This window comes from Falco peregrinus, chromosome 7, assembly GCF_023634155.1.
Source record: "Falco peregrinus isolate bFalPer1 chromosome 7, bFalPer1.pri, whole genome shotgun sequence".
NCBI lineage: Eukaryota > Metazoa > Chordata > Aves > Falconiformes > Falconidae > Falco > Falco peregrinus.
Window position 1 is genome coordinate 34,662,312 of NC_073727.1, and position 25,121 is coordinate 34,687,432.

Here is a 25,121-nt window from a genome sequence, read left to right on the forward strand (position 1 = left end):
ATAGAAAAGCACAATGATTTTACATGTAAATTTTTACTCCAAACTGGATGCTTTCAGAAATGTAACACTCAAAAGCAACATTCTTTGGGTTACCTCTGTGCATTTTAACCACAAATCTTCTGTTTGACAAAGTCATTAATCATGTTTACCATAGTGCTTCTTTTTCAGGTAGGTACATCACAAACCAACATGACCAGAAGGCACTCTAGGTGAAGAAATTACCTTTAAAACATGTCTCCAGTCTTTCTTTTCTTTTTCTTTTTCTGGGTATATGGAGTCATGCAAACACAAGGAGGGAGATTTATGTATCCCTTTTGGTCGATACAGATTTCTTTCCAATTAACTATTTTTATTGTATCAATTGTTCATTTAATGAGTTCTGCTACATATTACATCACAAATTCATATAAAGTTTGACATTTCAATTACATTTATCCAGTAGCATTCACAGCATAGTGAGTATAGTTAGATGATATGAACAGACAATTATGCAATAATTAACTATAGAGTTATTACATTGCAGAAAGTTATATGGCTGCAATACTTGCACCCCTTGAAATTCAGGCTTGATACATACATTTCCATAATTCTGTGGGTTTTTTTAATTCTGAGGTATTTATGTCATAATTACTTTCCATCAAATACATATTTTTCAACTGATAAATAAGAGTCAATTGAAGTGTCAAAAAGTATACCTTCAGTGAAGCTATATAGTAGCTGCAGTGCAGGTACAGTCCAATTACCATAATTATACCAGAAAGTATATATTTTAAAAAATAATCAGTATAGATTTTCCATTCAAAATCAAATGTAGATTTTCTTCAGCAATGACAAAGAACATCGTATTCAGAGAGAGGTCATGTTGGTAAAACTGACAGTAGCTACGCAGTAATAGTGCCTGATCTTTTCAGAATCAACCCACAATTTGCAAAAGCACAGCACAAGCCCACATGTTATGAAAATCTGCCCCCTTTGAAAAAAGATCAGTGAGCAACAAGAAAGTCACTGGTAATTGAAATAGAAAATTTGAGAGAGTATGTTAAGAACAGATGAGGACGAAATCTGTAAAATGGATGGACAATTTTCCTCAGTGGGTGGGTCACAATGTGATGTAAGTAGAAGACCTCATTTTTCAGTTAGAAGAATCTATGGTAGTTTTCTCTGTTTTCTGACATGAACACTGCAAGCTCGATCGCAGGGGTTGACTGAGTGTTCAATGCATGTTTGTGCAGTACAGGTTGTGCAATGCTGGCTAGCGCTCTTGATTGCAGAAAAGCCTCTGAGGTCAAGCAAAGCTTTAAGCAGTGATGTCATTCACAAAACCTCAGGGATTTGTACAAAAAGAAACACAGCTAACAAACATTTTGCAATGAGGGCAGAAATGTCAGAAGAAGTTCTTCACAGAAGAGAATTAAAATAACCCAATGGAAAAGGCACAGTTCAAACTAGGACGATACTCGGCTGGTGTGTTGTGGAATAGCTTCACTGAGGTTACAGGACCGTTTCCTTTCTTCCACCAGCTCAGCGTGGCCTTTCTTTCTTCTCCAGTTCTTTTCTCGATCATCTGCACCTAAACATGCCCCTGTGCACCACCTGTTTGTTGCCATTCTGGCCCGGTAATATGAACACACACTTTACAGATAGTTACTGAGAAATGTCCACTTCTGCTCAAGGAAAATACATGATTAAATAACCATTTTTCAAAGCTGTCACTAAACTTGTCCTATCCTCAGTACCAGTCATACCTGTTTATCACAAATGAAAGGTCTTGGGAAGGGCAGGGAAGCATTATTATTCATAAGCAAATTCTTCCTGTCTCCAGGTTACGTGGCACACTTAGCACACAGAAAGCTTTTACTTAAAAGTCAGATTTCAGGTAACAAGGGAACCTTAATTTAAATGGTTGATATAAAAAAGTTTTTTTTTTTTAATATAAAAAATTCTCTTATTTTCTGGTCAGTTTATTATTTAATATATTAATCATAGCAATCGATATAATGAACAAGCATGTTGAGATTGTTTATTTTGCATTGCCTTAACTAACTAAAACCAAGCCTTGGTATCAAAACAGAAAGATCCCCTCGTTATGAAGAAGGCAGCTGAAATTTGTGCTAATCTTAAGAGTCATCAGCAAAATCACACACTGTGATACAGTGGTTACCTGGGGCACCTTGCAAACAAATTAAAATATGCAGAACTCAAATATTTAAAACGAAACAGGATTACAGAAACTGAACTGTCACTTCACTATATGCTGAAATCTGGTATCACTTTAACATTCTTAATACCACTATCAATAACAATTATACTAGACACCAACAGAGATAAGATGCTTTGTTAAACTATATGAGTGAAGTCTTACAGCTGTCTTTCAAATAATTGGCAGGCTTAAGAGCATAGGGTTTCCATCTACATGGAGTCATTGTTCCACTAATTTAAAGACGTCAAGATATCAGCCATGGTTTTCAGTTAAGGCCACAACAAACGCTAATTCAGGTAAAAACTCATGATCTGAACTACAGTAATTTGTTATAACAGACTACTAATGAGAAAACCCCAAATCTCAGCATATGGAAAATCCAACCAACAGCTACAGGTGCATGAACTTGAAATTTTACCTCATGTCTAAGCATTGTCCATCACATCTCTAGGTTCACTTATTGGCCAGAAACAACTCAGAAGACCAAGCACAAAGCTGTAAGAGGTAAGGTAGCCTAAGTCTGCACAGTCCCTCTCAGGAAATAGCAGGAGTTACATCAAACAGGATGCAAAAAAGTGTGAGAGCTAAGGTGAGAAAAATCACTCTAGTAAGAACAGAAGTTTCAGCATTCTGCAGAAGTTTGAGTGAGTGCAGAGTTTATCGAAGATGCACGAACTGAAAACACTGCAGTAGCAAACTGAGTTTCAGAGTGAACGGTTTGAATTTATTTCCTTTGATTACCTGAAGAGCTTAATGCACTGCATTTGTGTGCATGTGTGCCTGAGCTCTCTTCTGCAAGCAAGGCTTCCTTCCCTCCATTTGTCAGCTCCAGAAGCAGTGAAATCCGACAGCAGTTTTTATTCTTACGAATGGCACTGCACAAATAGTAACGGTTTTCCTGTCTTCAGCCCCGGCTACACAAAACCTGTTCCAAAAGTGCCAACTACCCCTGCAATTTAAGTGTATGCTAGCTTCCCCTTCTCACAGTTCCAAGGTGCATTCTCCTCTGCCTTCAGAAATTTGGGTTATTAACAGTTGTCTCCCTGTGAATATTTCTTTCCTTTCTGTGTCTAATTGCTTTTGGAACTCATTTATATTTCTGTTATCAACATCATGTGTCAATGAGTTCCAGAGTTTACTTCTTCATTGTGTAAAATCTCCTTTGGTGTTGGTTTGTTTTTTGGTTTGTTTTTTTTTTTACTGCCCTACCTCAGAATTTCATGCTGCTGCTATAATTCCTCACAGTTAATTTTCTCCTTGCATTCCGGTTTTTACTCTTTTTGCTGAGTCACTTCTTCTTCAGGCTGAAGCGTTTCTGGTCTATTTAATCTTTCCTCTTACAGGATTCAAATAAGTAATCCATGATGCACCAGCTCTTGAAATTCTTGCTTCTTTGCAGGATAGAATCCAAAACTACTGAAGGCAGTCCATATACCACACGGACTTCAGACAGCAGCATTTGGTCACAACTACTCATTAAGCCAAAATAGCACAGGAGTTCTTACAATTAAAACAACCACCACCACTTCGGAGCTGCCCAGCAAAAGTAGCGTAACCTCTGAGACAGAACAGCAGAAAGAAGCTCTTAAAGAAGTGAGTAAAAAAAAAGACTGCTAAAAAAAAAAAAAAGAGAAGCTAATACATGTTTCATAATACACATTATTGTTTCAGTTGCTTTTCTTTCTTCTTTACTTTTTTTTTATTTAAGGAAAGAAAACTTCAACGGCATCTAGAACATTCAGAGTAAAGAAGGTGAAATAACATTTGTTTAAAGTACAGAAAAATGTGGGAGTAAATATGAAACCAAAAGCTGTCATAGTCTCTGAAAATGCTGTGAGAGATGTAGTGGCATAAACCAATCTGACAAAACTATGCTTTTGGAGACAGAAAGTCAAGCTGTTATATGATTACAAATTACTCTAGTGAAGAGGAGTACTCATTTGTCAGAGCAATCAGTGCTGGACATGGCACTACACCTTTGGAGTACATTTATTATGAGTCACCCATGCTAGTAGATACAGATCATAAACCTTTTACTGCAGTCTTCGAAGACAGCTTGGAGTGGCACTCTTTGCTGCTTTCAGAAACCCAAGCCAAAGCTCTAGATACATATCTTTGCTTTGACATATACTGCACAGGTATATTTATCTGTAAAATGCTTAATTGCTGCATGCATCTTTCCACCAGAAAAAAGCCTGTATACATAGAATGAAAGTGTGATGAATGATTTTGCAGTCCAAACACACTTCACTGTTTCCAGACAAAAAAGGCAATTTATCCCCGCAAGTTACAGATGAAGATTCTTCAAGATATTCGCACAGCACTGTATCATGGGGAAGCCCAAACTGATATTCACACAGCACTGTATCATGGGGAAGCCCAAACTTCCCAAACAAAGCTGAATAAAGCTTTTAGCTTTTAATATTTTGAAGAATATTTTAAGGAAATTATGAGACAGGTAGAGAGGGATATGTATCTGTCTAAGTGAGACAGTGTATTGTAGTTGCTGCTTTATAGAGAAAACTTCATGAGTTTCAGAGCAACCTATAGAATGACAACCTACCTATATAATTTTGTCCCAACCTTCCTTATACGTGCGTGCCTTTCTGCAGGGACAGTTTGGAACTGCAGCGAATCAGTGAAGAATCACAGGTTTTAATTTCCGTATTGTATCAATACAGAAGCAGGGTAAGTGCTATGACAATCAGAGCCACAGGCCACACCGAAACACAGATCTGAATTACTTTGGAGTCAGCAAAAGTAATGCTTTTGGAGTCAGTAAAAGTAAAATTTCTTTTACTACGTTCTGGGCTATGTTGGCCAGATTTAGACCGGTGTTAGTCAAAGCAGAATTTCACCCACTGTATGATTAGAAGTAGAAACGGGTACTTCCACCTAACAGATGGGGAACACAAATTTAAGTAATGGGAACACACACATGGAAACTGCTGACACCTCTCAGGAAATTTGCATCACTGTGGCAGAAAGTTAGGACTGATTCATTCCACTTGAAAGGAAACAATTACCTTTAGATTATTACTCATCGGTATCCCAGGATAGGCTTCTTGTATGATCTATGGGCAAGCCAACTTATCTTGCACGTCAGGGTGATTTTTGCAAGGGCACAGAATACCCACAGCTAAGGATACTGACAAGGGCCTATGATTTTGTAGTAAAGAATTTTAATGGTCTTCCCCATTGCGCTGATTCCCGTAGATGATACCAAGCCTTCATTTTCCACAGTCCATTGGAGTGTGGAAAAGTAGAAGAGCTAGTTAGAAGATGCTTCAGAAAGGCCACGGGCAATAAAGAGGATCCTCATTTAGCCTCATTAACATACCGGATGGGAGCACTTTGGAGAATTACTATTTGCCTGCAGAACTTTTCAGGTACTATAAACTACAGATGAATTATTTTTTGCCGAAGAAGGGGTCAAGGTTATATCATTTCAAAGACAGGAACAAAATCACATTAGCCTTTGCCTAAAAGGGACACGAAACATCTGATCAAATTAAGTTTTTTTGATCAAGGTTCAAACTCTTAACGGGTTCCCCCCTCACAAGGTACTTTCTGTACATGCCGCCAGTAAGACAATTAATTTGACTTTCGTCGTCATTAGTCTGGGATTTCTCAAGGGTTAAAAAGCAGGTGGCTGTGTCATGAGAGAGTCGGGACAGATGGCAGGCAGACCCCACGGTAGGCTCATTCGTCGGGTTCAGATAACGTATTTAAAAAGCGGTATTTTCCCTGCGGTAGGGGCAGAATTAATTCATCCTTGTTGGGAGCCCGAGGAAGAGTATTTGGATTGAAGCTAGCGAGCCGCGCAGCAAGCCGTGCGCTAGCTACGGCCCTTTCCCCAACAGTGACAGCAAATGGCGGCCCCCGAGCACTCAGCGGCACGCGGGCGGCCCGGCCTTCTGCCCGACGGGCGCAAACGTCCCGGGGACACGGCGGTGACCGAGCGCAGGCGGCGGCGGGAGCGGCCCGCGGGCGGGCGGCGGGGGCTCGGGCGGCGGGCGGCGCGCGGCTGCCGCTAGGGGGCTGCCTGCCCCGCCGGATGCGCCGTGCAGCCCGCGCGGCGGGGGCGGGGCGGGGGGCGGGAGCGGCGAGCGGGGGTCGCGCCTGCCGGGCCGCCCCTGCCCCCGTGCGTAACCAGCAGCGCAGCGAGCGCCGCGGTGCTCCCCGCGGCCGGGCCGAGGGCAGGTTCCCCGGGGCGGGCCTGCTGGCTTCTCGGGGCGGCTCTGCGGGGTGAAATGCTAGAATCTGCCGCGTGAGCGGCGTGAGGTTAACGTGGGGGACGTAGCAAACGGGGGGCAGAAGGGGGGCGGCCGCCGCGGTGACCTTTGAGGAGGGGCTGCCGTGCGGCCGCGGTTACGGGCTTTTCAATGCAATTTCATGGGGGCTTTGGGGAGGTAATGAAACGCAGCCACTGCACTGACTGTTCCCACAGTTCAGGTAAATCTTCTACAGCTGATGGAGACAAAACGGGCTGCCTTATGTTATCAATAAATACATGCAAGAATGTACTGCCATTACATTCAGCTAAAATTCTTTGCTTGCTCCAGAAATTCAGAGCCCCGAGCTTTTTGTTCTTAATCCAATGACTTTTGTGCACTTATTCACTGCTCACAGTACTCATTTAATCATTTCTTGTTGAATGAGATCTTTTTCTTTTCCAAAATCTGCCCCAGAATAATGCAGAGTACGTCTCAAGAGACTTTAAAATGAAGCTTTGCTACCAAAGGGTCTTTTATGTCAATGGGTAACCAGAGCTGTCAGCCTCTTTTCCCAGACATTTTTCTCCTGTTCCTGTGTGTACAAGCAAAAGAGAACAGAAAATGATGTTGGGCACCCCTGAGCGCCCTGGGACAAAACAATGCTGTATTAGCCAGCGCAAAATCACCAGGGTTACACCTTCAGATATTGGTGTTGCAAATCAAAAAGGGTATTTTAAAATCTTTTTAGCAATAGTTCAAATGCAAAATACGGAACTGCACAGTGTCCTTCCAGCCCCATCTCTTCCCCGGGGAGCACTTGATCCCCAGAGCCTCAGAGCAGAGAACAGTTTTTTCATCTTCACTGTAATCTATATGAAGTTAGCATTAGATTTATTTTTGCAGATATGCCTTTATCTTAAGGCCTGCCTTTTTCTGAGGACTTGGTCTTAAACAGCACTTTCTTTATTCAACACACTGTGCAGTGAAAGGTAAGTATTGTTTTCTGCATTTTACGAGCTGGCAAACTGAAATGTGCTCTTTTCCATGTAGCTTCAGGAAGTGGGTAGGAACCGGCGAGGTGCCCCCAGCTGTCACCTTTCCATGTACCCTGACTCCTCGCCACACTGCCTTCGCTGCCAGCCCACCCTGCTCGGTGACTGCAGTCATGCTCATGAGTGTGCAGCTACAGGAATTAGGCATGAGCTGTCTCACTTTGGGCAATGAAACACAGTTAGTAGCAACCTGTGAAAAGCCTGGTTTGCATGGTACTCACGGTGTGAGAAGGCAACCGCAAAAGGAAGCGAGAAGTGGACCCCGTTGTCTGAGGGAGAGTCTGATGCCTTAACCCCAAGGCAGGCTTTGCTCTTCTCCTGGGCTATTCACCCACTAAGCACCGAAGTTCTCAGGAGAAAAAAGGTGTACATCTGAAGATGTAAATTATTAAGATCTGCTTCTGTACTACAAACACACCTCACCACAACAAATGGAGGGGATTGTTTGTTCAAAGACTATGAAATGTTGCGTTTTCTGAAATCACCACTTAAGCAGAAGATGCGAATTCTTCTCATTTATCTTAATGGGACATTAACTGGAAATATAATTACAAGGGAGAGCTAATTATCTGCGGGTTTGCCAAACTGCAGATGGAATCTACTCAACAGAATGAAATCTGAATGTTGAAGCTGAATGTGAACATAAGTGCAGTTTACCGTGGGGAAAATTTGAATTGAAACCAAATGAAGAGAGGAACGAAATTTCCTGTAACTCCTGATGCAGAACCTCAAGCAAAGCACCCCTTGCTGCACCGTTCCCCTGGCTGTCCCTCACTCAGTCCTCAGGACTTCTCTGCCCCTAAAAAATGAAATAACTGCCACACTGTGTCAGGTCAAAATGCATCTCAGTCAGTCCTTTTTCTTCACCATTGCCCTAAGCAGACACCAAGGAAGAATAAGAACAGAGCAAGGCGATCTGCTACTTCTGAATACACTCTCAGCCTCTTACTATTTTCATCTTGTGGAATTTCCTGAGTTTGACGTGGTTTGCCTATTAGTGACCCTCAAAATGCCTCTCTTCCAAGTAGTTGTCCAGTGTCCCCTTGAACTCCTGGTCCACTCCCAGCCTTGTCCTGGCTCCCCTTGGTCTGACTGCATCCTGCCCCATTTCCTCTAATTGTGGTCCTGCAGAGAGGGGGGAGGGGGTGGGGGCAAGATGTTTAAAATGAATTGTTTTCAAGTTCTTACTGCTGTGCTGCCCTTCCTAGCATGAGTCTGCAAGTCCAGCTGCAGAGCTCACGCTGCGCTTCCTCTTACTGCATGACAGCAAACGCTCTGCGTGGCAGACAGCAGCCTCAGGAAAGCAGCAGGACACCGCATTGGTAGGAATTAAATACTTCAGACCAGATTCAGATCTCAGAAACCTGGTGTAAATCTGGAGTCACTCCCTGCAGTTTGGAAGCATTATTCTGGATTTACTCAGTCATGCCTGAGCTCAGCATCAGGCTTCTTGTTTTTCAAAATCATCTGGTTTCCAGGCCATAGTGGGGAATGTAACAGCAGGAGTAAAAGAAAAAATGGGTTATTTCATTAGTAAAATGCATTCCTGCTTTAACAGGTATTTCTGCAACGTTTGGATCCCGTCAAGAATTTTGCCTTCACACACACATATACACATATAAAAGTACACAGAGGTATGAGTGTATAAATATTTCAGCTTGCCCACTAGAAGCTGGTCTGTTTTGGCAGAAAGAAACTATTCTGCCCCATTTTTCACTTCCCTCTTTGTTCTTTTTCTCTGACATAATTTTGAACCTCTGACACTAAATTCACTCACAGCTGTGTTAAACTGCACACCAGTGGTTAGCAAAACTGGTCAAGTCACAGGGGGTTTTGGTTTGTTGGCAATACTGAAAAATGTCCTGGGGAGGAGCTGCATTCTTCCTCATCAGAAAGGACGTTTGCATCCAAGAACTTCTGGCAAATTGGGAAGTACCTACCTCCGAGAAAAGCTTCACTTCTAATTACAAGTACTTACAAAACTATTAAAAGTGGACTTCTTGGTCTGTTTCGGTTTGTTGGCCTTTTAGATTTTGAAATTCCTCAATTCAGCGCAGGGAACAAAAAATAAGGGGAGGGAAGGCATGCAAGGGCATTTGCTCCCCAGTAGCAAAATGAAACTGTTTAATACAATGCGCCCACTCCTGCCTCCTGCCTCCCACCCTGATCCATGCTCCCTCCTGGGCACTGGAGCAGGCTGAGGCTGCGGGAGGTCTGAGGTGTCTCCCTGAGTTCTCTCTACGGCAAATGGCAGACCCTGGTCACCAGCTCACTTCAGAGCCAGGCTATAGATTCAAACCATGAGCTGCCTCAATACCAAGCTGTGAGGATGACAGTTAAACGTCCTCCTCTGCTTATAACTGTTTTCCAGCACTTTTATTACATCGTTCCTTTTCTAGCTCCTCTCCAGAGAGCTGGGTTGGTAGGACAGACCTGACACTCTGGTGGTCTTCAGAGCTATGCCTCCGTGGCATTTGTAAGGCCTTTAAAGCCCAATCAAAAGAAGACAGCTGAGAAGACAGGATCTGTACAAATCCCAACCTGTTATTTCTTGGCTTGCAGAAGTCATCTCAGTAAGCAATGTGGAAAACAGTGGTGGTGGTACTTCGCTCGTACACTAAGAAATATTGAGTAGCAGAAGAAGGTTCATATGACGTTGCCATTTCACATTGTATTGTGGAAGTCAAGGCCTGTAATGCATGTGCTCATATTTATACATAGTGGGTTAGTTCATAGGACAGATGGATGTGCCATACCACAGGCTTCTTCCAACACAGCACCACTGTGCTTTGTTTCCTGTATCTTCTTCCTGGAGATTACGTGGCAATTTTCTTGCCTTGCGTGACTGTGATGGTATCCTTGACACGCATTTCTGTTGCTTCCAAAGGAACTGTTCTGGAGACAGTAGTTACTAATTTTCAATGTATTCAATTTATTTGGTATACTGTTAAAAATACGAGCATAAAAATGTACCTACCATCTGTACTGAAGAACTGTGGTTTAAGTTATAGCTAGAGTAAAATACAGGTAAACTAAAATTCTCCCAGTATTGCCTCTTAAAATTATACTGGCTTTTGCACTTAAACTGGAGATAAATCAGGTGACAAAGGATTAAGCCCAATCTAAATCAAAATTGTTTCACAACAAAGCACATAAAACAATGGAAAAACTATACAGGAGAGAAGAAAGAAGAAGTTAGGAAAGAAAAGTTTTTGCTTTTACACAATTCCTCAAAGTTGTTTCAACTGGAAATAGATCACATTTTTGTGAACGGGAATGCTCTTGTGTTAACCAAACATGCATACTATTCCATGTTTGGAACTGAACATTTCAAAAAGGGAGCGGAAAATGGACCTCCAAACTGCTCACCACCTCCTCCTCCCTCCATCCCCTGCAGATGCTACATATTAATTGTGTTGCATGATCAGCAAACAGCATGCCTAACAAGGAGACAGCACAGTGGCTTGCCAGAAGCACCACAGTCCCTCCCCGAGCTCATGGTGAAAAGCAAAGGCTGTGTGTGCTGTGAGGAGCTGCCAACATGGGACCTACAGCAAGCAGATCTCTTGAGGAGCTGCCAACATGGGACCTACAGCAAGCAGATCTCTTCAGCAAGTCTATGAGGACACAGGCCAGCAGCTCAAGTGGCCTGGCTAAAGCCGTGTGGCCATTTTGTAGCCTGTTACTCCAAGCTATCATACTACTGCTCTTGGAGAGGATCAGGGACCAATGTTTTAAGCTCTTGGAACTATTGGAACTGGGGTGTGGAAGCATCCGATCGTGAATGTTGGGCAATGACACCTCAAGCCTTCATAGCTACTGCTGAACCTCAGTTCAAACTCCCTCTGTGTTGCAGCACAAACTAGCAGACTGCAACAAGGCTTTACCATTGGTCAGATTCTACTGTCTGTGCTGTATCTCCTTCCTCCAGAGGTCAGACCATCCTGCTCCTGCTCCTGCTCCTGCTCCTGCTCCACAGGCCACAACTGCATGTTATCAATGCTAATCACCCCACTGCCTTCATTCCTCTACACCTCTGCAGGACTGTGGAGGGGATCGGTAATGGTACAGTCTTTTGCAAGCAGGTAACAAGCCGTCTGAGGAGCTTTGAGCTGTAGCCAGCCTTCAGCATGGATCACTTCATTTGTCAAGACTGCCAGCCTCAAGATAGCATGCCCTGTGGTGAGACAGGGGAGGGTGCCCCTGGCTGGTCAGTGGAAACAGGTCAGCTCCTGCAGACCACCAAGGAAATTAAGGGAAGCTTGAAAATATAAACAGTGTGTCTTAATTGCTTTCATCTTTTGGATGTGTCACGCAGGGCGGGCAAGTACTCCCAGCTGTGACAAAAGGCCTGGGTGAGTCACATGGTGAATATATGGTCTGTGTTTAATGATCTTGTTAATGTTCTCACACATTCCGTGGGAAATACCAGTCATCAAGCCTACAGGAAGGACCAAAAGATCTCTTTCATTCTTGGTCCCTGGGGCAACCTCTTATGTTCTCAGTTCGTGGCGTTATCAGGACCCCCCTTGACTCCTGGTGAGCTCCTCTGGCACTGATGGTGAAGCTGACAAAAATGTGTTCAAATCAAGCATATTTCAGCAAACTGGTTACCACTGCCTGCTTTACAGGCACAGTCATGTTCCCAGTCACCTGTCTTGAGCATAGTTTCTTTGTAGCTCACCTATCCATGATGATGTTCTTATTACAGCTATGGAAGATTGAATGTGAACAGTCTGTTAAGTAAATATTGATGTTTTGCAAGTATAATTAAGACAATCATGTTTTTACAGGAGCAAGCACCTGTGGTTTAAGGTATTTAAATGTTTAGGTAATTTTTAGACCTTTATGACAGATTTTACCCTTATTCAGACAGCATGCTTGACAAATAAGTCTCCTTTCCTTTCACTGGTTATCTTTTTCTGATATAGGGCAATCTCTTTGTTATATAATAATACTTCAGCTATAGTAGTGGTTGGCGTGCTTGGGTTAAAAATAGGAGAATCAAGATTACAGTAATCTCACTGAAGGTTTTTTCTCACATCTGTTCATTGAGTGTAGTAGCTCAAAAGGAGAGCATGAAATTTCAGCTATGTTAAGTATGCATTTGTCTGAAAAACTAATGATACCATGACAGAACCTCAGTTGTTAGTTCTGCCGTTCTGCAGATGACACTAATGATTATGCAGCCCTGATAGTGGATGTTGCTGCTCCCCAGTACACATTCATTTATGTACAGAGTATGTCCAACTTCATGAAATATTGTCTGAACTTTGCATATAGTCTCAGTGTACTAAACCAGGCCTTTTAAATCACTTTAAGATTTTTCTGGAAGACCTATGTGCAGAAGATAGTCAAAATTATAAATATCTGCATTTCCTAACCAAAATAATGAATTAAATGATTCCCATACTACATTTACAAAGCCCAAGAAGACATCCACATTGGTGGGTATTTAAGCACTGTTGCAGTGGACCAATGCATTAAATAGCTGTTGGCATGGATAGTCCTGCTGTGTCCTGTGTCTAGGTATAGACACACAGCTGTTAAATTCTGAGCTGTCAGTGCAACTACATGCATCTTCAGAGGGCTTTGCCATGATGATCACAGATATATACCATATAGAAGATTCTTTGAGCAAATAAATAATTGTTTGGTAGACAATGCTTCAAACTATTGACAAGAAAGTGCTTTTCAGTTTGCTCTGAGGACAAAAACCTGTGTAACTCTCATGAGTTTAATCACACAGGACTCCTTTGGTTTCTTCAGTCCACTGGATTACCTTGGGAATTCAGAAAACGTTTTATTTCTGCAGCCTAAAGTTTGATCTTATTCAACCTTTGAACCAAGCTTAATTGTTCATTTGCTTTTCAGTTCAGCAGCCAGCCTTTAAAAATATAATTCTGTCTTCTCCTGAGGCTTCGTGCTCAACATTCAGATGGCCAGCTGGGTCTTTTTTTCTGGTGTGAATACTTTCTTCTAAGGACATGGAAATTGAGATGACCCCAAGCAAGTCACAGAAGGTTTTAAAAAATATTATTATGAATTAATCTTGTGCCAGTCTTGAGAGGTAATACATGTCCTCCTATCACCTGCACAAGAAAGACAACTTTCTCACTCTTACCAATAGCAAGTAGTTCAAACATGCAGACTACATCTTCCCTCAATGGTATATGTCACGTGTCACATTATTAGAGCTTTCATGCCCCACATGGCAGAGGATCTTACAAGCAGTATCACAGGCTGGTCTCCCAGATCTACCAACACTGCTCTCATGCTTTAGCTCCAGGAGCAGAAAGGAGAGTGTGTCTGTTCCAACTGACAGTGTTAACAGCAGCAGGACTTTTCTTCCTCAGCTGAAATGACTGCTGATCTCCAACTTCCCCTCATTTCCTTCCTCTGGTTTGCAAAATGGCGGCAAGCAGGAGAGGAGGAGGCTGAGCTCTTGGCTGAGGTGGCAGGAGTTAGTTGTTGCTGCCTCAGGAAACTCCCCGGTGCAGCCAGCCAGAAATGTGGGGCTTGAGGAAAAGACACTCACCACAGCCAGCTGTGAGGAGGTATTTCTCCCTCCAGAGCTGTTCTTTTCTATGTCTTTCACCAGAAACACAGTTTGTGGAAGTACAGTGCTGCAGAGAGGCATGGCACGGAGCACATACAAAAATGTTCCAGTACCAGAAAGACTGGGCTGTCTCCCAGCTGTGCCTTCAGCCAGCATCCATGAGCAGATCAGGACTGCTGTAGATCATGCATACAAAGAGGCATGTGGCAGAAGTTGTCTGAGCTGAAATAAAATGGCAAACCTGAAATGACCCCAGCCAAGTCACAGAAAGATGAGGTGGCCGGTGCTGTTGCAAGTTGGTTGAAAAACGGCTTGCTGAGAGTTTAATGAAAGCAACACAAATTCTCAATAGTGTTTGGCTGGTTTTGGCCATTGTTGTCTTCTCGACCCAGTGAGAAACAGCTTAATGCAAGAAAAATATCTAATCAGCTGGAGTAAATTAGACTATTAAAATCAGTGTGCATCCTCATGTGAGTACAGCTATGAACATGCATTAAGTGTTTACAGGAGCAGAGCCTTAGAGGCTTTGACCCTGCCAATACGTTCACACATACTTAAGTTTACTATAGTGAACAATCCCATTTGGCACACGGGAAATCTCACCATGGTATTGTACAAGCCTAACAGTTGGCAAGATCAGGACCTTGGACTCAATGTTTTTTACAGCAAAGCATATTTTTGGCACTAAGAAAATGACAAAATGTAGCCAAATAATCTATCAGATACACAAATCCTGTATTTCTTAAGCTGAAAAGTATTCAGGGAAGGAACTATATTTTTCCACAGATGGAGTCAGTGTTAAACATATTGTGGGTGCTACCGAAATTCAAATAATAAATAGAGAAAATAATTTGGCATAATTTATTTATTTGCTTCTCTGGGGATTTAGAAGAAGGTTAACAAGAATAAAATACGAATGTACAGCTTGTTATCTTTAGGTCTGTGGTTTAACAGTCTTTTATTTACTTAGGTGTATAAAACTTCAAAACTAACAAATCTATGTTTTGAGTGCCTGGTGACATTTGAAAGCTTATGTAAGTAATGCAGATCTCAGGTTAGCCTCACCCTCCAACACTTATTTCAGCTTCTTGGATAACTAATAAGATCAGCAGCAGGCGACACTGCCTGTGACAATGGCTTTTGGGAGAAAATTCCCTAATCTACCTGTAGTTGGACTAAAGTCTCTCATTAATTTCGCATGGATCATTCGGGAGCATCTGTAAGGTAGCAGCAGTTTGTGGATGACACAACCCTGCTTGCCAGCAGAAGCCTTCCCTTCAGCACTCCTAAGACATACAGTCCCAAATTCTGCATTCCTGACTGAAATCATAGAAACAAAGTGCCGTGGATTAAAAAGCTGTCACAGGCAACCTGAGGTTACCCCCAGTGCCTCTTTCTGAGTCAGAATTTATTGGGTCAGCAACTTCTGACTCCTAATAGCCCATTTGGCCACCTGTGTAACCAGCATGTTAGCAACAGGGAAACATACTCCCCATGACAGTAACCAGCTCCCTTTTGAGGCCCTGTTTTATATCGGCATAGCTCAAAGAGGCTTCAGTGCAAGCCAAGAGCTAGACCCAGGGAGGAGTAAGAAGCCACGTTTGCGGTGTAGAGCTCTGTGAAGCCACTGAGTTTCACCATGCTCTGTTTTCAGCAAACCTTTGCAGGAGGTGATCTATGTGGTTTTATGACCCAAAAGTTTCATTTTAAGTTTTGGGGGTTGGGTGAAATAAGGCATTTTGGAAGAAATCAAGTGAAAGATGTACATATGTATTTGAAAGCTTCAGGAAGTGTTCATTGAACTGCCTGGTTTCTAGTCCAAAGTAGGATTTCCATGGAATTTTCCAGTAAAATTTCTAAGAGGTTGAATTTTGATCCATCGTATGCAAGTGTGAGATTAAAGAAAAAGCAGAAGGAAAAGATCTTGTATTTTAAACCAGTTTATCTCAGTATTTGTAGTAGTCTACCAGTCTTCCAGATTAATTTATTAAATGCTGCATAAGCATTTTCTAATGTCTTAGAACTTAATATCAGTAAGACTACAGTTGCAAAGTTTACTTTCTTTTTTCTTTTTTTTTTTACCCCACACCCCCACTCCCCGAAAAAATGGTTTGCAACATTCATATAGTGAGAAGAAGAAAGCAGAGGCTATAAAAGACTCTGCTGATAAAAGCAGTATTACGGATAGAAATTTCTAGGTTTAAATAGTCCTCATCACATTTCTCTTACAAACTTGAGAATATTCTTTATAGCAATTTCCTAATGTAGCTATCTAAAACTTCTATATTAAGCCCTGGATTCAAGCAGGTATTCATTTTTTATGACTTTACAGGTACAATTGGTACATTGCTCCTGGCAGACTGGCAAGATAGCACACAGGAATTATCTCATTTAACTGTAGATCAATGCCATGACTGCAACTATAAAATTGTAGGCAAATTGTACAGTAACTACAAGGTTATTATCAATCACTTTTAGCTCTGCAGTGGCACAGGAGAGAGGACAGATACCATAATAGGCTCTCTGCTGAGTACATTTCATTAATATACTCTGTTTTCTGCTAGAATCTTGCACATCTCTTCCTCCTGATGGCTACTTTTGTCTTGCTAGTGATAAAAGTAGGACGATCAATCCAGGTTCCAGTAAATACATTAAGATCAGTGATGCTTTCCTTTTCATAGATGAAAAGGTTTGTTTGATTATTTATTATTTGTTAGAAATGTATCACATGGGTATTTAATAAAATCAACCAGTTTCTTTCTGCTTTTACTTGGTAATTATTAGGTCACAGCCCTAAGTGGAAAACAAAGCAAAACCAAAGGTCTGTAGTGGATTTCCTTTGTAGGCAGGTGTTACTTTACTGAGCATGGTAGCGTTACAGAGCCATAAAATCAAGCGGCTGGTCAAGCCCCGACACTGTTCCTCAATAATTGATCAGATTTTAGCAGATAACACATGGAGTGAGGAATGGAGCCACACGCTTTGTCACTGCAGCTCATTATAAATGGCTGCAAAGTCATTTAAAGATTTAAAGCAGTAGTACAGGAGAGTAGACTTTACCCTTTGTTAAAACAAAGTTTTTTGCCCATCTCAAATATTTCCTTTTAAAATTAGCCTTTCCAAAACATTTATTGCATTCCTGACCAAAATCCTTCATTTTAGGTAGTCCTCTGACTTCAGCTCTCTCATGGCCATGGTGGATTTCAATGTTCTGGGCCAGGAAAACAGTTGTAACACACACTTGTTACAAAAGGGTCCCTTGAGGGTTTTGCTCCAGAGGAGAACTGAATGCAGTAGTCACTTGCTCCAGGATTTCTTCTTTACCTGCCTATATTTCATCCTTCCACTGTAAAGAGAGGAAGAGGAGTGGCTTCCAGAAGAGTAAGGTGGAAAATTTATTCCTGCTACAACTACAAAAATGGGTGTCTTTCAAGAACAAGCTGTCTGGTGATGATCTCCAACTACTTTAGAATCATTTTACAAAAATAACACCTAACAGTGTTTTACAAGGTTATTCTAACACAGAACTTCTTGCTAGGCTTTGATGTAGATGTATAGGGACACATTACACCCTTGTGACAAGTGCATCCTTCCAAGGACAGCATCAATTCAACCTGAGCAACAAACTATTGACATAAAAAATACTACGCAATTGTTATGAATGCAGTTTGTAGGCTGATGATTTGACAAACTTTGTATCTGGGATCTCAGTTTATTTTTCTCCCCAAAAACTGGAGAGAAAAATTCCTGTCAAGGGATTTAGTTCAGGACAAAACAGGTCTGCTAGCCAAGAAACCTAGCTGCTAACCTGCTGAGTGACTGCCGGCAAGTCGTCTGCTGTCTGTTCCCTCTGCCATGCGTTCTCCATCTATTTAGTGCATAAGCGTGTCTGCTGGGACTGCCACTCAGTGCATGTTTCTGCAGCGCTCGGAGACCCCAAGACCCTCCTTCCACATGGGCCTGTAGGTGATACAATGACTGTAAATATCAGTGAAGGGATCTTTACCAGCACACCATTTCCTAGTGGTATTTCACTTCATCCAAATATCCTACTCTTATTTTCCAGTGATTGGCCAAGGCATGTCCCCAGGTGTAAGAAGCCCTCCAGCTGCCTAGAAACTGAAGATACAGACAGCTACAATAGCATTAAATACCTCCCCAGGATCCTTACAGCTAGCAGTAGCCTTTTGTTCTTGTCTCTTTTCATACTACCCTTATACAGTCCTCTTGTATAGCCAATACTAACATGAAAAACGTGAAAAAAATCAAGCTTGCCTTAGTCTTGACCAAACAGACACACACACACACAAATATTTTTATATTTATAATATATATATTTTTTGAATATAGAAAGCTGGAAACTGTCTAAATGAAGCGGAGGTCTGAGGTCAGAAAAATTCCGTGAAGTTATGGTTAAGGATGCAAAGATGAGTTGATTTAAATATAGTCTGTCAATAAAGGAAACTATTTTTATCTACATATACTATTGAAAGACTTCTGTCTCCAGCAACCTACTAGTCTATCATCAAAAAACAGTGTTCTTGCAAAAGTATGCTTATCTGAACCCAAATATATTAAAACCTCTGAGAAAATGTCAAACTGGTTCCTCAAGACAAAGAGTTGCCTTTTGTGAGAGTTCACCGTATATCCTGGTCACCATGACAATAATTACCAGCTGGCTTACAAGGTTATCTGAGACACCATGGGGACCTGTCTTACACGAAATTGAAAGCAGAATGCAGTACACTGTATTCCACTAGGAATACACGAGGCAGGTAAGCATTGATGACTATTGAGATTAAATGACAGGCACAGAATCATATACCAGTAAGCAATAGGATCAGTTCATAGCTTACCCCACTGCCTGTAATCTCTTTACAGGTCACATAAGCTTTCCATGTTAATTACATCAAATGTAACATCAGCCTTAACCTTGACACAGGTTTTTTGCATATATTTGGTTTTTTTGGATGGCAAGCTCTTTCGGCAAAGATCATCTCATCTCCGTTTGCAAACAAAGCAGCCCTTTCTCATGTTTAGCAGTGTTTACCTATGTACGTGGCTGTCCTGCTGACTCCAAATTAATTTTGTCAGAAGGAAAGACTAATGTGCAAGAATGGCAGCATCAGAGCTCAACCAGGGCTACACAGAAGCATGCCTCAGGTACAGCTAAGGCAAATACTCCAGCAATTTATGCTGAGGAGAAAACTGACTGCCAAAACCAGAATACAGCCTTTATGAAATTACTAACATGAGACTTGAAGAGTAGAAGCACATCAGCTATCTTAATTGCATGGTTCTTCTGAAGTGAAGTGCCCCATTAATGATTACATGTCCAGTGTGCAGGTGAGACTGTTGTCAAATCCATCACTATTCAGTCAAAAACCCTAGGGTGAAATTCTGTGCTGTGCAACAAAAAACTTACAGCTGAGGAAGAGGGAGCTTTGATGGCTTAAAACAGTCTTCTTATCATCCAACTTTTAGCTGCCCCAGGAGCTATAGCTGACATCGACCACTTTTATGCCCTACTACTTCATTTTTCACAAGGCCATTCAGAACAAAGGGAACATTGCAATGAAGTACACGAGCTACCACCCAAGGATGTATTTGTTCCAGTCAGATGTAGTGAAGAAGGCATGCTTAGCAGAGGAGAGACAGGAGATAGGAAAGAGAACAAAATTAGGAAAGTGAAGAGGGGTGGTTCAAATTAACTCATTGCATCTGTCTTAAGTCATACAAAAAGATGTAATTTCACCTAAGAGCAAGCCTTCCAAATGACAATTTATTTTCTAGAAATAATTTAATGACATATGACTGCTTAAGTGCCTGGTACTTTACATACAAATAAAAATGGCAAGTCCCTGCAGTTCAGTGTTGTCATCTAAATCAGACTTTTGAAACTAAGTCCTCTGTGGGTATAAATTAGCATAGCTCCGCTAATGCTAGAGGAATTATTTATGCACCAGAACAGGAAATAGTATGGGGAAAAGACATTTTTTGACTGTAAAACACCAAGTCAGTCCTGATTGTTTTTATTTAAATTATTAATCCTCTGGGAATCTCCAGTGACTCAATGATTTTACATTTGTACATCTGGAGAATCCATATATAGATTCATAAAGCGATAGGAACAGTCCTTTCAGCTCTGAAGAAGTGGAAACAGAGGGATGAACCATGAAGAATGAGGGAATTCTATAACCAAGGCTTCTAGGCTGCTTATGTAAAACTCCTGTAATTTCGACTTTAAAGACCACGAACACCAGCAAGGAAAATGGTCATAGACTTTAGATATGCTCACATTTAAAGCAAAAATATTCCTTGACTATTAAATATTGTCAGAGCCAGTGTATTCTCTGGGCTTTCAGGTCCCTGGGTGGAGAACTTAGATCTTTCTGAAGAGAAGTAACAAGCAGTAGGGTAGGCATGAGCACACTCCTCATGTCACTGGTACAGTACATGCTGTTAACATCCACACATGGGAAGTAATCTCCTGCCTGAATGTGTATCAGTCACAAAAGAGTGGTAAAAAATAAATTTTTGCTGTAATGGAATGTAAAGCCTTGTCAAAAATAAATTTAAAGTGGTACAAATTACAGCCAGAAAGATTTGTGCCTCTAAACTCTGAGAAGAGGATCTGAGATACTGTCCGCCAAGATCACTGAACTCAATGACGTGGCTGCATTCAGCATTGCCTTGGAGCCAAAGCATTTGTACTTTATTACAACCAGTTATGATCCCTTCAAACAAAGGGACAACTGGGCTATTCATCTTTCAGTGATACATTGATGGTCCTTCAAAACTGATGTAATATTGCTGATTTGTTTTTTTGTGTTTTTGTTTGTTTTTTTTTTCTTCTCAGGAGACATTAAGTAATGGTACTTTTACCTGCTGACATGCATCAAGACAGTTCACTTGTGGAATATTAGGAAGCCGACGGCTATGCTCCTATTTTCTCAGCACTAATTTCATTTCTTTCAAAATACTGATGATGCATCCTGTCTTCTCAAGGAATATATCCAAACGGGTCCACAAAAAGCAAATCAAAAAAGCAAGAAGCATGTGATGTTAAAAATATACCTTTAATTGTTTAAAGAGAAAAAAATTTGTGGGCAGGAGACTAGGTAATGGTGTGAACAGAGGCATTAGCAAGTGCTTCATCCTCTGAACTTCTACTGAATACACTTCGCTATGAACATTTTACTCATCAGTCATGTTCTGCAAGTTGAAGGACAGCAATGTTTTCTCAGACTGATCAATTTACAAAATAGGGATTTTATATCACCCCATTTATTGTAAAGTGTGGAACACAGGCTAAGTGACTAAAATTTTTTTTTGCAGATGAATATTCATTTATTATTAGACTAGGCAGAAGTGAATCAAACTCTAATGTGAAAAAGTCTGCTTTTTCTTGGTTTGATTTCTTTCTCCACAAAAGTGTTGTTTGAAACAGTAGAGATGGAATCTTTCCTTAACTGAACAAGCTTTAAAATGTAATGTAATGATAGCTGCACAAAAATGCTCTTAGTAGTTGTGTATCAGTAGATAATCCTTTCAGATTTGAAAAAAAGCCTTGTCCAAGTCTGTCTCAGTCTGTAAATTATGACCATTTCAGATAAATTAATAGAAAACCCTAACTTATTAGGCTTTAGGTGAGGGCTCGCAATATGGTGTGGTGTTTTGTAAATTGTAATTCTCTATAAATTAAATCTATTCACATACATCTTCCAGATGAAAGAGAAATTTTAGTGAAATAAAGATCAGAAAGTAACATGAAAGAGATATAAATTTGCTTTATTGCACCTATTAATGAAAATATGGACCCTGTGTGACTAGTAGCTGGGGACACATTTATTAAATACTGAAGAAAAAAAGAATTTCAGTACAAAATTATTCTGTGGATGATTCCTTTTATCTGCCATTGAAAATTATCTAGGACAGAAGTTCAGTACAGTGAGATGCTTGTGTAATAAGCATGAATGAAACGGTTCAGAAAGAAAAGGAAAGCTCAAAAATTGTGTACTTCTTTCATGCATTTGACAATATCCAGTGAGGAAGGAGAAGTAGAGGGAGAGGGAGAGGACATATTCAATTATACAGCCCTATATGTGTGGGGCAGAATTTTAGCAAATGGTTACAGTTTTTGTACCGTTGAGGAAAGGAAAACCATGGCACATGGGCACTCTCTTACACCTGAAATAGAAGCTGAACAGACACATTGACAAGTGCAATGTTTCAGTATATGAGTCAAAATTTATGGCAAGAGTATAAACCATACACATTTCTTCCAATTTAAATTGATTTTTTAAATGTAAAGTCATGTAATTAAAGTTTTCTTTGTCACGATAAAGATGTTAAAACTTTCTGGAATTGTGTTGATTGTTTTTTTTTAATTCAAGCTGGTACTTTTAGACCTCCACCAACAGTGAAGATGAAGTCTTCAGAACTCGCCATTTCTCACCTTGTTGTAAGAAAAGCGTGGGGCATGCTATAGGCTTAGATTGTCAGAATAAACACTTGTCATCTTTTCTGACTTACTGTGTGCTTGCATGCTTGCAGAGGGCAAAGGACGCTTTTCAAGAATTTCAATACTTCAAAGATGTGACCACTAAGCAAAACCAAACAAGAGTTTGAAGGAAAAAAGCCACAGCTGTCACTTCTGAGTGGTCAGTGTTTCTTATGCCTTTGAAACATGCATGGGTCTTCTCATCTGTTCCTGTTATAAAAAATACTACTAAAGCAAAGTGGTGGATGAAAACAAGGATCTGTTAGGCATCCCACAATCCAGTGTGCCCTTCAATTTGTGGCACTGCAAGAGCTGTGGGAACAGGAGGACTAGCTTACATCTGAATTCTTACTTTATCTCTTTGTTCAGGAAGGATTGTAAGAGAAACAAATCTGAGAAACCCAAAATGTTTCCAACCCTACTGCGTAATTCTGTTAAATGCTTACTTATGCATTTTCTCTGAACAGCTTCACACTTTGGTAGGAATGAAATGTGCACAACAGGAAAGCATGGCTCCTCAAACCTTTATTTTGAGGATCTACTTGTAAATTAAATTGTGTTTATGCTTGTTTCTGTTCAGGAATGAACTTCATCCTCAATATGCATATGGTCAAACTTCTAGACTCCTGAACAAGGCTGAAAGACACATGCCACGTACTCAGGAGAGCCAAAAGGCAAGCTTGTAGGCTGGGGATGAAAACAGTTCCCTGAGAATGTGATTTTTCCTCTACAGATGGCTGTGTTGTAAGTTCCTGGATGAAACAGGGACTCCTAAACCTCATCCTTCCCTGCCAGAGTGCTTTCTTCTGAACCAGGGTTGCACCTCATCCCTCAGGCCTTGTACTCACACAACACTGCAGTGTTCCAGTCAACACAGCCATGGCATCAGGGCTTCGCTTGAACCGCTGATGGGCTTTGTGCGTACCAGCAGCCATCATGTGGTGAGCTTTTCTCTATGTAAATGTACTAGTCACAGCTCTATCATAAAAAAAGACACCAATCATTCAGTTTGGGTTAATTACTACACCATGGATTGAGTTCAGCTCTGGGAGTCACAAAACCAGATGTAACTACATGTACCTCTCTGTATGCTCCACATGTGCTCGCTCTGACTGCAGTCAGAAAACCTCATCAATACAGTTAAAAAGTGATTCAGCTAACCACAGTGTCTACTTGTCTTTTGAGGTACTGCTGACGGTACAGGCCATAACAGGAGCTTAGAGATACAGCACACATGGCCACCTAAGCAAAGGTGCCTTTCTCTGGAGCAGAGCTGTCCCAGCCCGTCAGTTGCTGCAGCATGCTGGCCAAGCTCTGAAGGAAGACACATGCCACCTTCCTCTCCCGGAACAAATCTTCCAAATTCTTGGAAGAAGTTTCAGTTCCATTAAAGTGAATGGAGCTGTATTTCCTTAAACCAAGTCTGCATATGTCCTGTGAGGTCCATCTATCCAAGCACAGACAGCCTAAGACAGAACATAGGCATCAAAACATAGTCACAGCTGAGCAGCTAGGCAAACGGCAGAGCAGCTGAAGGAGCACTTGCAGTGCAGGTTTTGGAAAGGAAACCATTTGGTGCTGCCTAATGAATGGTGTCAGCTAGAAAAACCAAATGCTCTGACAAGCATTTTCATATTGGAGCAGAGGTTTTTGTGGTTACATCTGAATGACACTATATATTGAGACAAACACAAGCGCGACATATTGGTTAGGGGTGCGTACAATGTGTAAGCATGTAAAACATTTGTGAAGAATTTTTTAAATCAATGAATTTGTGTTGCATACTGCAGTGTGATTACAACTGTGCTGTACCTGCAGTCAGGGTAAAAACACTTAAACTGAAAATTGTAAACACAAATTACATTTCTACATTTGAAAATTTATTTACATTTTAAAAAGTTACGAAAAATATGACGGCAGTACTTGACAATGTGTCCCTTGAAATAAACTGGGAGTTCCCATTAATCTGAAATGGTTAGTATAATGTTTTTGCCACTAAGTATCAAATCTCTTTTTGTAATTACATAAGAGATCACAACCAACAAATAAATAAAATGTGTTTAGGTGCTCAGGAAAAGCAAAGTAGTTTAATTTACAGTCCATAGAAATTTCAGAGTCATATATTATTGTTGCTGCTGTTATTTTTGAAAGCTACTATGATTTATTACCCTAAAAACATAGCTACAAATTGAAATCATGAATTAAAACGTCACCTACTTGACCTTTTCACAGATATGCCATGAATATAAATATTAATTTTATGTATTCAACAGCTGCTGATCAAGTTAGATATTGTGAAACGCATTGTTTGAAATATTATGCCACCATACAAATTACATATTGCCATGGCAAATCTTATGTTTTTTTATGTTAATAAGCACTCTACAAACCATTGCATAACCTCCACAAATTTACACTACATGAGTGGTTGTAGAGGCGTATGACAACTTCTGGTCTATGACTGGATGATCTTTGCACTTCAATGATACAAGAAATCCCCTTTGATATCAACTTTTCACCCAAAACAAATCCTGACTTTTATTTATTCATTCAGAGATGAGAAATCAGTAAGCTATTCATGCATAAAACT

The 25,121-nt window shown here is 40.9% G+C and overlaps 1 protein-coding gene and 1 long non-coding RNA gene across 7 annotated transcripts in view; one reads left to right on the forward strand and one right to left on the reverse strand.

Annotated features, from left to right (window-relative positions):
- Positions 1-25,121, reverse strand: part of THEMIS (thymocyte selection associated) — an 84,573-nt gene that overhangs the window by 15,022 nt on the left and 44,430 nt on the right. Inside the window, exons 5-6 of one of the 6 annotated variants that reach the window (XM_055810609.1) lie at positions 17,837-17,988; positions 16,122-17,374 (exon numbers count right to left, since the gene is read on the reverse strand). The exons of 3 other annotated variants lie outside the window; for them this stretch is intronic. In XM_055810609.1, coding sequence (XP_055666584.1) covers positions 17,326-17,374; positions 17,837-17,988 — 201 coding nt within the window. In that variant the 3' untranslated portion in view covers positions 16,122-17,325. Of the gene's footprint in view, positions 1-16,121; positions 17,375-17,836; positions 17,989-22,533; positions 23,998-25,121 lie in introns of those variants that run through there. 2 more of the 6 variants (XM_055810612.1, XM_055810611.1) reach the window with 2 other exon arrangements.
- Positions 21-22,395, forward strand: LOC129784890 (uncharacterized). The gene is made up of 3 exons (XR_008748095.1): positions 21-6,448; positions 7,321-7,406; positions 20,888-22,395. It is a non-coding gene; the product is annotated as an uncharacterized LOC129784890 (long non-coding RNA).